Source organism: Xyrauchen texanus, chromosome 7, assembly GCF_025860055.1.
Source record: "Xyrauchen texanus isolate HMW12.3.18 chromosome 7, RBS_HiC_50CHRs, whole genome shotgun sequence".
NCBI classification, from domain to species: domain Eukaryota; kingdom Metazoa; phylum Chordata; class Actinopteri; order Cypriniformes; family Catostomidae; genus Xyrauchen; species Xyrauchen texanus.
Window position 1 is genome coordinate 19,836,090 of NC_068282.1, and position 12,828 is coordinate 19,848,917.

A 12,828-nucleotide genomic window follows, 5' to 3' on the forward strand; every position below is an offset into this window, starting at 1 on the left:
TAAAGGTGCTTCAGGTGTTTGTGCTTGTCATCTGTTTTGATATCGGACACACTAAAGAAGATCCGTGAAGCTCTATCTTTTTATTATTCCTTTTATTATTCCTTTTTTTTGGGTAACGGTACTTTTGTGGTTATAGTTTGCGGAGGGCCCTTTTCTTTTCCAGCTTGACAATGCCCTTGCGCACAAAGCAAGGTCGATAAAGAAATGTGGTGTGGAAGAACTTATACAAGTCCAGACCTGAACCACACTGAACTCCTTTGGGATGATTTGGATGCAGACTACATCCCAGTGTCTCTCACCCAACATTAGTGTCTGACCATACTGATACTCTAATGTCTGATTGGGAGCAAATCCATGCAGCTATTTTCAAACATCCAGTGGAAAGCTTTTCCAGAAGAGTGGAAGATGTTATAGCAGCAAGGAGAAGGATTAATCCATATGGTTTTTTAATTAAATGTTCAACAAGCACATATGAGTTGGTTTTTCAGTTGTCCTCAAAATTTAAGGCATTATTATCGCTTTTAAACCATCTCATTGAACCCTCTCAGTATTGTTTTTCAAAGTCATGAAACTTTACTTGCGAAATATGGATTGAATAAACTGAATTTGATTCACATATTTCACTGGAATATAACTACTTGACTAAAGGTCTGTTGCACAGGGATAATATTTCAAGATTATTTGCCAGTCATTTTATCAGCTGAAATGAACTCAAGTCATCAATTTATATTCTATCCTGTCCAGTGGTCTTTCTTGATGCCTTAAGGATATATTTATTGGTTGCTATGGGAACGCCATCCTTGATAGTATCTTCTGTAGCCATGGACACTGAATGAATCTAAATGTTGTTTCAGAATGTGTCCATGTCTTTTGGTATTCTTTGATTTTTGGGATTATGACAAAAAGGCTTGTTCCCAGAAAGGTTCATCTTTATATGAGGTATAGTGTGTGTGTATTAGGTGTACTTTAAAATGTATTACAATGAAGGCTACGTCTTGTATACATGTGTTGTACGCATGTATGTACATATTATATTTAAAGTAACTGCATGTAATTACATCTGTAATTGCACTGTTGTACTTAATAATGGAACTATGCTCTTGTAAGTATACATCGTAATTTAGCAACATATTATAAATGGTATCATATACTAATTTTAATAGCATATATTTTGTATATATACTATAAAAACTGCAGTGACATTAACCTTAATCTTATTCATGTTGATTATGCTTACATTTATAGTAGCAAATGCAAATCTCATAGTTTCACATACGTGGTATACAATAAGTACATTGTATAAAATGCTTAATTTTTATACAAGTACATAGTAGTCAAAGACACAATATAAAGTATGATCCAATCAAAAATGTTTCCTCCTTGGCAGTAAAATGTAGGTGTCTTATATATCAACTCCATATAAGATTGATGAAAGATTTTCAGGTGCCTGTTTTCTACATAAACTTTTAAGACAGATGTGCCTCTGTGCAGCAATATATTCTGTCTGCTTTGAGATCTTTCTCTCCTAGGAGTCTCAAGTTTTTGATAAGCAGCAATAGTCACACCAAGATCCACCATGCTTGATGATTAATGCTTACACATTGTATCTTATTGTGCTACTGGAGAACTGTAGATACAGACAGCCCTGTGACTCATTCGCTAGCTTGAATGCAAAACTATGAAAAGAGTTGGGTGAAAGAGCATGAGACAGAACATTGTGACTTCTGTTACCCTGGAAAGTACAAAGCACATTCATTTCTGTTCTTTCCTGCCAGGAATTGTCAGAGAGCATTTGATGGAAATTCTGTCTAGTTATATAGAAGTGCATTTTGTGATTTTAGTATCTACCACACAATAGCTCAGTTTAGGCACCCATTACATCATGCGCAATAATGGTCATACATATGGGTATATGTATGTATTTGGTATACATGTATTCTAGGGTTGCTCTATTACCAAAATTTTGGCTTTGGCATGCTACCAGCCCTGGTACCTTGGTATCCATACAAACTCAATACTTATAACAAATAAAAAAATATATTTTTTATGAATTTACAAAGAAAATCACTTGTCTAAAAGAACTGCATAAAACCTTATAGATACAAATTATGCCTTTTCTGCAATATTTCTGGATACCATGTTGAATGTTATAATCAAATTGTGTTTGATAAAATACATACTGCACAGCTTTAATCAAATAAAAATATATTTTGAATTACCACCTGTGGAGTCACAAGGTTGAATCCATTGAGTGACTCCAGCCAGGACTCCCAAGCAACCATATTGGCCCGGTTACTATGGAGGCTAGAGTCACATGGGGTAACCTCCTTGTGGTCGCTATAATGTGGTTTTTGCTCTTGGTGGGGTGCGTGGTGAGTTGTGCATGGATGCCGCAGAGAATAGCGGGAAGCCTCCACATGTCTCCGCAATAAAACACTCAAGCCACGGGATAAGATGCACAATTTGTCTCAGATGCATAGGCAACCGAGATTCATCCTTCGCCACCCAGATTGAGGCGAGTCACTACACCACTACGAGGATTTAGAGAGCATTTGGGATTGGGCATTCCAAATTAGGGAGAAAAAACTAATGTCTTCAGATGATCAAATTGGTTTTGGGTGAGAACAGACCAAAATGTATTTCCTTTTTCACTGTACACCTTGCCATTGCAGTATCTAGGCACAATCATGAATTTAGGCTCGATTACACGCATGCGCAGTAGGAATGTGCTGAATGACTAATTTCCCTGATGTTTAAATGGAAATTCAATGGAAATGGAAAATTGAATGTTTAAATGGAAAGTCATCTAGTCTAAAAAGAAACCAACCTTCAGAAAACAGTAAAAAAAAACAATTTGTTTATGCCACCCATTTACAATACTTAATCTATTCCAAATCCGAAGCCAAATTCCACTGAAAAGGGGCATTTATCTGCGATGTGCTTGCCTTGCTTTAGGATCATTGTACATTTAAATATAGAACATGACACGCATTTGCTGAATCAACATTAGTGAATATTTAACTGCCCTGTTTATTGAAATATAATGAATAGTGCAGGACCAATAGAGCAACCCAGCTTGTTCTAAATGGAATTCACCACGTAAAAGTTACTTGACGTAGTAAAACAGTCAGGACATTGTTGAAAATAATTAACAGGTAGACTAAGCAAAGTCTACGAGATAAATAATTTCAAGATGTGCAGTCATGCATTAGCCATTGATCTAATATGACAGCTTCTCAGTAAAGAACGTAAACCAATAACAGTTACGATGTAAAAAAATTAATACAATTTAGTCATTGGATAGAAAAAATGTCAGCTTTGACTTAGCAATGTATTGCTGTTTATTTCAGGTGTATTACTGTTTATGTAGTTTTTTTATTGTTTTATGCAATTAATTAGATATGTTTTAAAAAATATATATAATTTTTTACTACCTCACCAATGGTGTGCAGCTTACAAATTGAACTTTATTGCTTCAAAGGATCTAGTGAATGCCATCTCTAATGGCCCTGCCCATGGGGTACACAATAGTTCAACTGCAAAATATGCAGCAATATGAAACAAAGCCCATCACTCTACTGTTGCTGCTGATGCAGTATCCTTGACTGCATGAAACTTGACAAAAAACATGACGCAATTGTTCCTTGTGTGACTTCTGTAAACTCTGCTGTTTTAAAATATTCTGCTCTTTTAAAATATTCTTGCTGTTCAAAAGATATCTTGCACCTCAGCTTTGGAATGATGGACTTTCAATAAGCAGTAAGCGTTAAAAGTGTTTCAGTGTTTTTAGATGAAAGCATTGACCTAGGCAGTGTTGTTGCTGTGTATTTTATGGTCATTAATTTTTCAATCGAGCGTTCTGTAAAAAAAAATTGGATGCCACCTTTTGCTGTATATTTGTATTTGCGTGCAGTCATCGAGAACAAAGCAATAGAATGTTCTGCATTTGTCCATTTATTTTTCAGGCCCATTCTTTTTCTCATCACATACAATTCACAAAATGACACCTCTAAAGTGCTATATATTATATTATATTTTTTGCTATGGCATTGCAGTTTCAAAATCGCAAAGCAGAAAACATTGCCTTATTACATCTCCCATGTCTACTATTGCCAGTGTTTTCTCAGTTTGCCATGTAAAACAGCTAGTTTCGAGTCTGAAAACACTGAGATTACGGTTGCACATAGGTTTCTTGTCCTCTTTGCTGTTGGAATAAGGGAGATGTTTGAAATTTGCTATGACCTTGCAGGTTAAGCTTGGAGTGGAATTCCAGATAAGCTCAATGTTCTTCATTATTTGACTCGAGTATGCAGGTTTTTAAATGTTTTATTAATTAATACACTAAATCATTTTGGTGGGAATAATTTAGTTTATAAATCCTAATTTATTCACAAAATCATTTTTTTTAGGAAATATTGAAATACATTGTTACATTCTGGTCAGGGTTATTACACTTTTGAATTTAGTTTTAAATCAAATGTTATTATAAATTTGTTATTTCAGTTTAGCATCAATTATTCCCATTTTGTTTTTGATTATTTGAGTTAAAAATATCATTTTAGGATTTTTGTTTTTGTTCGCAATAATGACACTGATTTAAGTCACATATCTTATGTTCTAATGGTATTCATGCATTTATTGAATTGAAAATTAAGTAACAATCACAAACATAATTTAAGCTTGGGCCTTATGGAATCGTTTTCTAGTTGTATCTTGTGGCTGCAACTTATGACCTCTGTGAGTCAGTGCTGTATGAAATTCCACTCAGCACCTGCTGAAAGACAAGAAATGGGGTGCAGGTGGCTGAAAGAAGCTCAATTAGAATGAAGGAAGGAAGGAAGGAAGGCATTATTGCAGGGAGGGGACAGAAATGAAAAACATGTGCTTTCACCTGGTTAGTATTAGTGATTTCACATTACAGCCTTTACAAAACATGTGTATAAGTGATGTTTTTAGTTAGCTACTTGCCATATATTAACTGTTGAATGACCATACATCATAAATTAAAGCAATATTGAAAAATCGAAATCACTCCGTGTCTGTTTGGTCCAGATTATGGACAAAACTGATTAATGAGAAAAAGTACATAAATACATAAACAAAGCATAAATATTAATTTGTATATTGAATATTGTCAGAGGGCTTAATAATATTAAGCACATTTCCACCATCGTGCCAAACTGTTCTGATAACAGTGAATAGGGAGCAGGGTTCTAGTAGACCGAAACATATGTACCTTCATCCACAAACATATGTACTGCTGAACTGGAATATTAATGAAAAAGTAACTTACCAGCCATTTTTCATTAAGCATGTAAAAAATACATAATGTTTAAAACATCCCTGACATGATCTTGATCTCATGGACAGGTCAGTCTACTAACGTAAACATTGAAAAATGAAAAATGGCAGCTCCTAATACTGTCCCAGCGAAGACTCTTGTTTACTTGTGTAAGAGTGTTTGCTCACAGCTATTTGTACTGACACCCATACATCTCTAAGCAGGCTAATGCATCTCTAAATAGCAAAAGAGCAAAGATACATTGGCAATGAAGAGCAACAGAAAAACCTGTTTACAGGTGATCTTGATTCTACCCATATTCATTTAAAAGGCTTTGCTGTTCTTTTTTCCAATTTTCACACTGTTGGGAACTTGACTCATTTAAAAGTTCCAGTCTTGCATTTCAACTGTCACAACGTTAATTACATATTTGAGCTCGATCTCTCCCAGGCTGAATATGCCAATAAAAAAAGGGAAGTTATTGATATTTGCAGAGGGCCAACAGCTTGATTTCAACTGGGTTTTAGATTAAATTAAATTAATAGAGCTCTCAATGGGTGCCCTGGAATGGTGGGAAAATAATTGCTCTGTATTGATATTTTAGCCTCATAATTATCCGTATTTCTCTTCTCTACTCTTTTACAGTATGAATTTAAAGTGAAGAACATCAAAAAGAAGAAAGTCAACATCATTGTGTCTGTCGATGGGGTGAAAGTAGCGCTGCGGAAAAAGAAAAAAGTGAGTTTTTATTCATGTTTGTTTTTGAGTTTTATTTAATGCTTTCGTATATAACTTTAAAATTGCTCAACCGAGGTTGATCAGTACCTATATTTGTGTATTTTATTTCCTCTGAGAATGATCTGAAAATCTGTGAATCGAAAAATTACATTTTATAACAGTCTAAATAACTAAATTACCCTCATAACAGGTCAAATTACAAGGAAGTTCCATTTATGTGCAGGTATCTTATGGGTTCTTAATCAAACTAATTTATACTTGGCCCACTTGTACCATCCAGTTAAGACAAGTAAAATTTACAAAATGCACTAACACTAGCAAAAAGATGCTGAGAATTTAAAAAGTAAGCCAGTTATTACAAACAAGTGACAAATGATTTTACTATAGAAAGTATGTCAATATGAAAACCACTTCCATTTTGCAATGTATAGAGGAAATGCACCAGGGGCACTTTATCAGTATTTTTTGGCAGTGGTAGAGATTAGAGACTCTTTGCAATGATCTACAGTATAATTAGATATTATTAATGAAGGTCCTTTACTATAAATTGTGTCCTGTTAGTTAAATTAGACTTACTGCCACTGCTGACAGGATGTATCAGTAAAGCAACTTAATTTAATTCAGTTGGGCGTAAAATTAAACTATAAAATGTTGGATTATTTGGCTGTAGTATTAATGAATTGAATTAATATTAACATTAATTACCTATACTGTATGGACATAAGCATTATTATGTCCTTTCCATGTTATTGATGGATTTTGAGGAGTGCTGTTGCAGACATCCCATGTCTTTATATTTATGGATGTATTTTGCTACAAGTATATTTCAAACTAACTCCCGAACCTGGCTTCTCTTTTTGGAATCCCTGGATAATAAAACACCAGGTACAGTGATTTAAATATACAGGTATAGATTAAACATTAAAATTACATTAATATAAAAGAAAAGACAGCCTCATTGCCTTTTCTCTATTTAATTGCTGCATATTTATATTCAATTCAGGGTTTCTTGTGTGTGGTGAGAAAAAGAGAACCATTACTGGTTATATTTTCTTTGCAATACAAATAGTATTGAGGTTTGTCAATTAATTTGTCTACACTCATAAATTATTTTAATGTTCATTTTTATTTTCTGCAAGCTGAGTCCAAATGAATTGCTGAACTTCACTGCTATTTTTAATGCCAGAAACATATAACAGGCACAGTGAGATATTAAATAATATGATATTAAATAATGTGCTTTAAGACAAATGTCTAGGGACCAGATTTACAAAAATGTTAAGATTTTTTTTTTTAAGTTCTTAGGAACATTCTTACAAACTTCTTATAATTTATCTAAAGTGCAATTATTAAAACATTTATCAAATATTTTCTTAAGAATAAAATGACAGGCTTTGACATTGTTTGAATGTACCAGCCTGCTCATGAGGTTGCCTTGTCTAATGCAATTAATTCAATACTCAGTTGTAATGATAAATCTATATATCTACTGTGCTGTGGAAAAGTATTTGCCTCCGTCCTGATTTCTTCTGTTTTTGTGTATATCTCATACTAAATTGTCTTAAAAATTCAAACTAAATCTAACATAAAACAAAGGCAAACTGTGTAAACACAAAATACAGTTTTTAAATGATAATGTTATTTATTAAAGCAAAAAAGTTATCCAATACCAGCAGGGCCTGTATGAAAAAGTATTTATTAAATCCCAAAATCTATGAAACTGCATTCAAAATGGGGTTCAGCTGGACTAGACACACCCAGGCCTGATTTCTGCCAGCCCTGTTCAATCAAATCAACACCAATATAGAACTTTTTCGGCAGCATGAAGTTGGCTAAAAGGTCTCACCCAGTAGCACACTATGCCGAGGTCGAAAGAAATTAAGAGAAATTATGAAGAAAAAGGTGATTGAAATACATCAGTCTGGGAAGGGTTACAAAGCTATTTCAAAGGCTCTGGGACTCCAAAGAACTACAGTGAGAGCCATTATCTCCGAATTGAGAAAACTTGGCACAGTAGTGAACCTTCCCAGAAGTGGCCGAGCTTCCAAAATTCCTCCAAGAGCACAGTGACGACTCCTCTAGGAAGTCACAAAAAAAAAAAAAAAAGGCAAGGACAACATCCAAGGAACTGCAGGCCTCTCTCGCATCAATAAAGGTCACTGTTCATGACTCCACTATCAGAAAGACACTAGCCAAAAATGGCATCCATGGAAGAGTGGCGAGGCAAAAACCACTGCTAACCCAGAAGAACATTTAAGGCTAATCTGAATTTTGCCAGAACACACCTTGATGATCCTCAAATCTTTTGGGAGAATTTTCTGTTGACTGATGAGTCAAAAGTGGAACTGTTTGGAAGACAGGGGCCACGTTACATCTGGGGTAAATGAAACACAGAATTCCATAAAAAGAACATCATACCTACTGTCAAGCATGGTTGTGGTAGTGTGATGATGTGGGGATGCTTTGCTGTTTCAGGGCCAGTGTGACTTGCGATAATTGAGAGAAACATGAATTCTGCTCTCTACCAGAAAATCCTTAAGGAGCTTAAACAGGCAGTTCATGCTCAAACTCTCCAATGTGGCTGAACTAAAGCAGTTCTGCAAAGAAGAATGGGTCAAAATTCCACCACAGCATTGTGAAAGACTGATTTCCAGTTACCATAGCATTTGCTTGCAGTTGTTGCTGATAAAGGTGGCAAAACCAGATATTAAGTTTAAGGGGCAGTTCGTTTTTCACATGGGTGATATAGGTATTGGATAATTATTATTTTTTCAATAAAATATATATTTGAAAACTGTATATTGTGTTTACTCAGGTTGCCTTTGTTTTAAGTAATCTCGTTTGAAGATCTAAAACAATTTAATATTAATATTAAAAATGCATAAAAAGAAAACAAATCAGGAAGGGGGAAAATACTTTTTCACAGCAATGTATTAAGCTTCTTTCTTTTTTTTTTTTTTTTTAAGTAGCAAGCACCTCGCCTTCACTTGAATGTGTATGAGATGTGTTAGTTTTAACGACATCAACCGTCATAGGAGAATTTAATTGCTGGTAAACATTTGATTTTTTTTTATTTGAGATGGAGGAAAAGAAAAGAAACGAAAATTTCAGTAGACAAGAGCTTGAGGTTATCAATGAAAAATTACTGCAAGGAAAAAGTATCTTTTTTGATATGTTTGATGCAAGGTTATTATTGTAAACTAAATGTAAGAAAAAAAAAAAATAGTAAACTGAAATTAAAAATAAATTACTAAAATAAAAATCCATGGTTCTGAAACCTAAATTATATAAAATAAAAATAATCTTGAATAAGATTTAAGGCCGAAACAGATTTTTAGGCGTGATCACGAAACTGGTGCTGCATCCAAAACCAGGAAAATGCTGCCTTCAGAGTCTGTATACAGGCGGGATGAAAATAAAGTGCTTTTCAAACTGTTCAGAGATCAGTTTCCTTAAGCATTTAATTTATTCGAAACTGCTGTTAGTAAAGGCATTAACTGATTAGGCAGCAAGTCAGGTGACTATGTTTTCGGATGCAGCCTGAATGTGGTAGATGAGTCTATAGTTGAGGAGTGGGAAGAGACACGGAGAAAAATAACATTTGTTTCAATGGAACTGGGGTCAAAAAGTCTTACATATGTTTTTCAAAAAGATTAAACCCAAAATGCTGCCCGAATCCACCATGACAGTTATTGATTGAAAGAAGAAAATCTGTCTAGCGGCGCTTGCGGCAACGCTGAGAATGCAGCACTTACGTTGTGTTATTAATTGAGCGCTGTCGCATTTAACAACGCATGAAATCGAGCTTGCATAGCAAGGTACGTCTGCTTTCACGTACTTGCATAGAGTATGTTTGGGCCCTAAGTTTTATTTTTTGTTGCAGTGTTTTTTTAACCTTTAAACCCGTCATTACCTTTAACATGAAGATGCCACTAGATGGCCTGACCTCACTGCATCAGCAACAGCGAGAATCACTACCGTCATGAAGAGACGCAAAGCAGGTAGATAAGTCTTTTCACTGATTCTGTCTTGCCCTGTCAATCTGTGATTTTGATTTAATTTGGATCCAGTAAAAAGTTTGGTTTGAAGTTCAGCAGGGCTCGGTATTAACGCTTGTCCGGGACAAGTGGATTTTTGAAGGGTCAAGTAAAAGAGAAAAGTAACCTTAATGACAATAACGAAAAAATAAACGGCTGTAATTGTGATATAGCCAAGGCCTTATTACAAAGTTCTTATTCTTAATCTTATTCTCTGGTCAGTTGTAATGATAAATCTATATATCTACTGTGCTGTGGAAAAGTATTTGCCCCCACCCTGATTTCTTCTGTTTTTGTGTATATCTCATACTAAATTGTCTTAAAAATTCAAACTAAATCTAACATAAAACCTTATTATACTCCCCGTGGAAACAAGTGAAAGCAGAACTAATATTACCAACATCCAACAAAATGAAAAGGAAGGAATATACATATAATAAATCTATATCAAATATTTAGTTATTATAATATAGTGCATTGCTAAATTAAATATAGTAAAATAATGAAGTTCAAATTCAGTTTGACATTAAGCCTCATTCTTTAGGACTATCTTATATACAGTAAAGAATAGTTTGTATAAGGCTACTAGTTTTTAAGGCCTAGAATAAAGAGTAACATTTATATTTTAAAATTATATTTTGTGTATACTGAATTATTGACTTCATTGTAATGGACATATCAACATATTGTAAAAAATCTTTCAACATTTCATTTTAGTGAACCACCACTTCATAAGTTCTGGGGGACTGAAATATTACCGAATCCCAGGAATGACCCATTAAACAAATACCCATTTTCCTCATTCTCCAATATCCCTTAATATAAATACTTAAACTTGTTGTGGTGTAGTGGTCTAAACCACAGTACTGGTAATCAGAAGGCCGTTGGTTCAAACCCCACAGCCACCACCATTGTGTCCTTGAGCAAGGCACTAAACTCCAGATTGCTCCGGGGGGATTGTCCCTGTAAGAAGGGCTCTGTAAGTCGCTTTGGATAAAGGCGTCTGCCAAATGCATAAATGTAAATGTGTATATATACTGAAAAACTAAACTAAACTTAGAAACAAAACGAAAATTAAACTAAATTAGAGTGGACTGAATGTGAAATAGAAATAAAAACTTCAAATTAAAGAATTACAAATTCAAAACTATTTTAACCTTTGCTTGATGCTTATATCACATTGGAAAGTAAAAGGCAGGCATAGGAAAGGGTCGGGAGACAGTGTCAGCCTTTTAAAGATATAATTATGTTTCTGTGGACTCTAAAATTTGCAGCGAGAGCACTATGCAGAGCATCCGTTTGAATTGACTTGCATGATTGGTCACCACATAAGAAGCTTCAAAACAGCATTTATTGTTTGAATTTCATGATAACATTTACATAGATTGAAAGCTGAATATAAAAATAACATAAAACAGATAAAGCAGCCCATTGTGACTTTCGACTCAACATGAAAGAACACGTTACATTTGAAACAACCCAGTAAATTAATTAAACATCTTACCTTTTGGGATTTAAGACCATTTGTAAGGTTATCCCAACTTTAAGTAATGCTATTTATGATGATTTTTGAGAACATTCTTTTTTCTCAACAGTTTAAATTCTTAAAGGGATAGTTTTAATTTTAATTCTCTTATGATTTACTCACCCTCATGCCATCACAGATGTGTATGATTTAATTTCTTCTGCTGAACACAATGATTTTTAGAAGAATATGCAATATCCAAAAGTGTTTTAATTCATATTTTCAAAAGCAATATGATAGGTGTGGGTAAGAAAAATATCAATATTTAAGTCTCACATCTGAAAGTTAAAGTGTAGATTTATAGTAAAAAACTTAAGTATTGATATTACTCACACCCATCATATCACTTTCGAAGATATTGATTAAACCAATGAAGTCGAATGGATTACTTTTATGCTGCTTGTGTCTGCTTTTTGGAGCTTCAGATTTCTGGCCACCATTCACTTGTATTGTATGGACCTACAGATCTGAGATATTCTTCTAAAAATCTTCTTTTGTGTTCAGCAGAAGAAAGTCATACACATCTGGGATGACATGAAGGTGAGTAATGGATGAGAGAATTTTAATTTTTTTGGTGAACTAGACAACAATCTTATGAAAAAAAAAAGATGACTTTCTGAAGTTAATTAACTAAGAAATGTGTTGGTTTAGTATTAACTGATTTTTTAGCGATTGAGCCTCCACAGCTCAATCAGTAACAGCTGCAGAAAATAATTTAGATGGGCTTGCTGGTAGCAATTTGGTTTAAGCTCCAGGCAGCTAGCTTAAAGGCTGGTGGTTTGATCCTGCTGTTTTTTAAGATCAGACGTGAGCAACCAATTGAAGGGTTACAGAGATCTAAGTCCTGCTCTACTCTGTTTACCCTTTGGCAAGAGACTTTGCCTTAAGCTTCTTTTTGGAATGGTTTTGTCCTTAGGCAAAATACTTAAGGTGACAGTGGGAACAGCCAGTGCAATTTCTGCATAATAATTTGCCTTATTTTATAATTAAACATACGCCGATCAGCCACAACGTTAAAACCACCCTCGTGCCACCAAAAGAGCGCCAACCCGCTTAGAAAAGCATTCTGATATGCTATTCTTTTCTCCACAATTGTACAGAGCGGTTATCTGAGTTACTATATAAACTTTGTCAATTTGAACCAGTCTGGCCATCTTCTGTTGACCTCTCTCATCAACAAGGCATTTCCATCCGCAGAACTGCCGCTCACTGGTTGTTGTTGTTTTTTTGGCACATTCAGAGTAAAT

The 12,828-nt window shown here is 34.5% G+C and overlaps 1 protein-coding gene across 7 annotated transcripts in view; it reads left to right on the forward strand.

Moving 5' to 3' along the window:
• Window positions 1-12,828, forward strand: part of LOC127646765 (carboxyl-terminal PDZ ligand of neuronal nitric oxide synthase protein-like) — a 217,515-nt gene that overhangs the window by 75,887 nt on the left and 128,800 nt on the right. For 4 of the 7 annotated variants that reach the window (XR_007970953.1, XR_007970955.1, XM_052130629.1 and 1 more), the window contains exons 3-4: window positions 5,927-6,019; window positions 12,086-12,121. Coding sequence is in view for 2 of the 7 variants with exons in the window: in XM_052130629.1 (XP_051986589.1) it covers window positions 5,927-6,019; window positions 12,086-12,121 (129 nt within the window). In the remaining 5 variants the exon portion in view is untranslated. Of the gene's footprint in view, window positions 1-5,926; window positions 6,020-9,917; window positions 10,021-12,085; window positions 12,122-12,828 lie in introns of those variants that run through there. The other 3 variants (XR_007970956.1, XR_007970954.1, XR_007970957.1) reach the window with 3 other exon arrangements.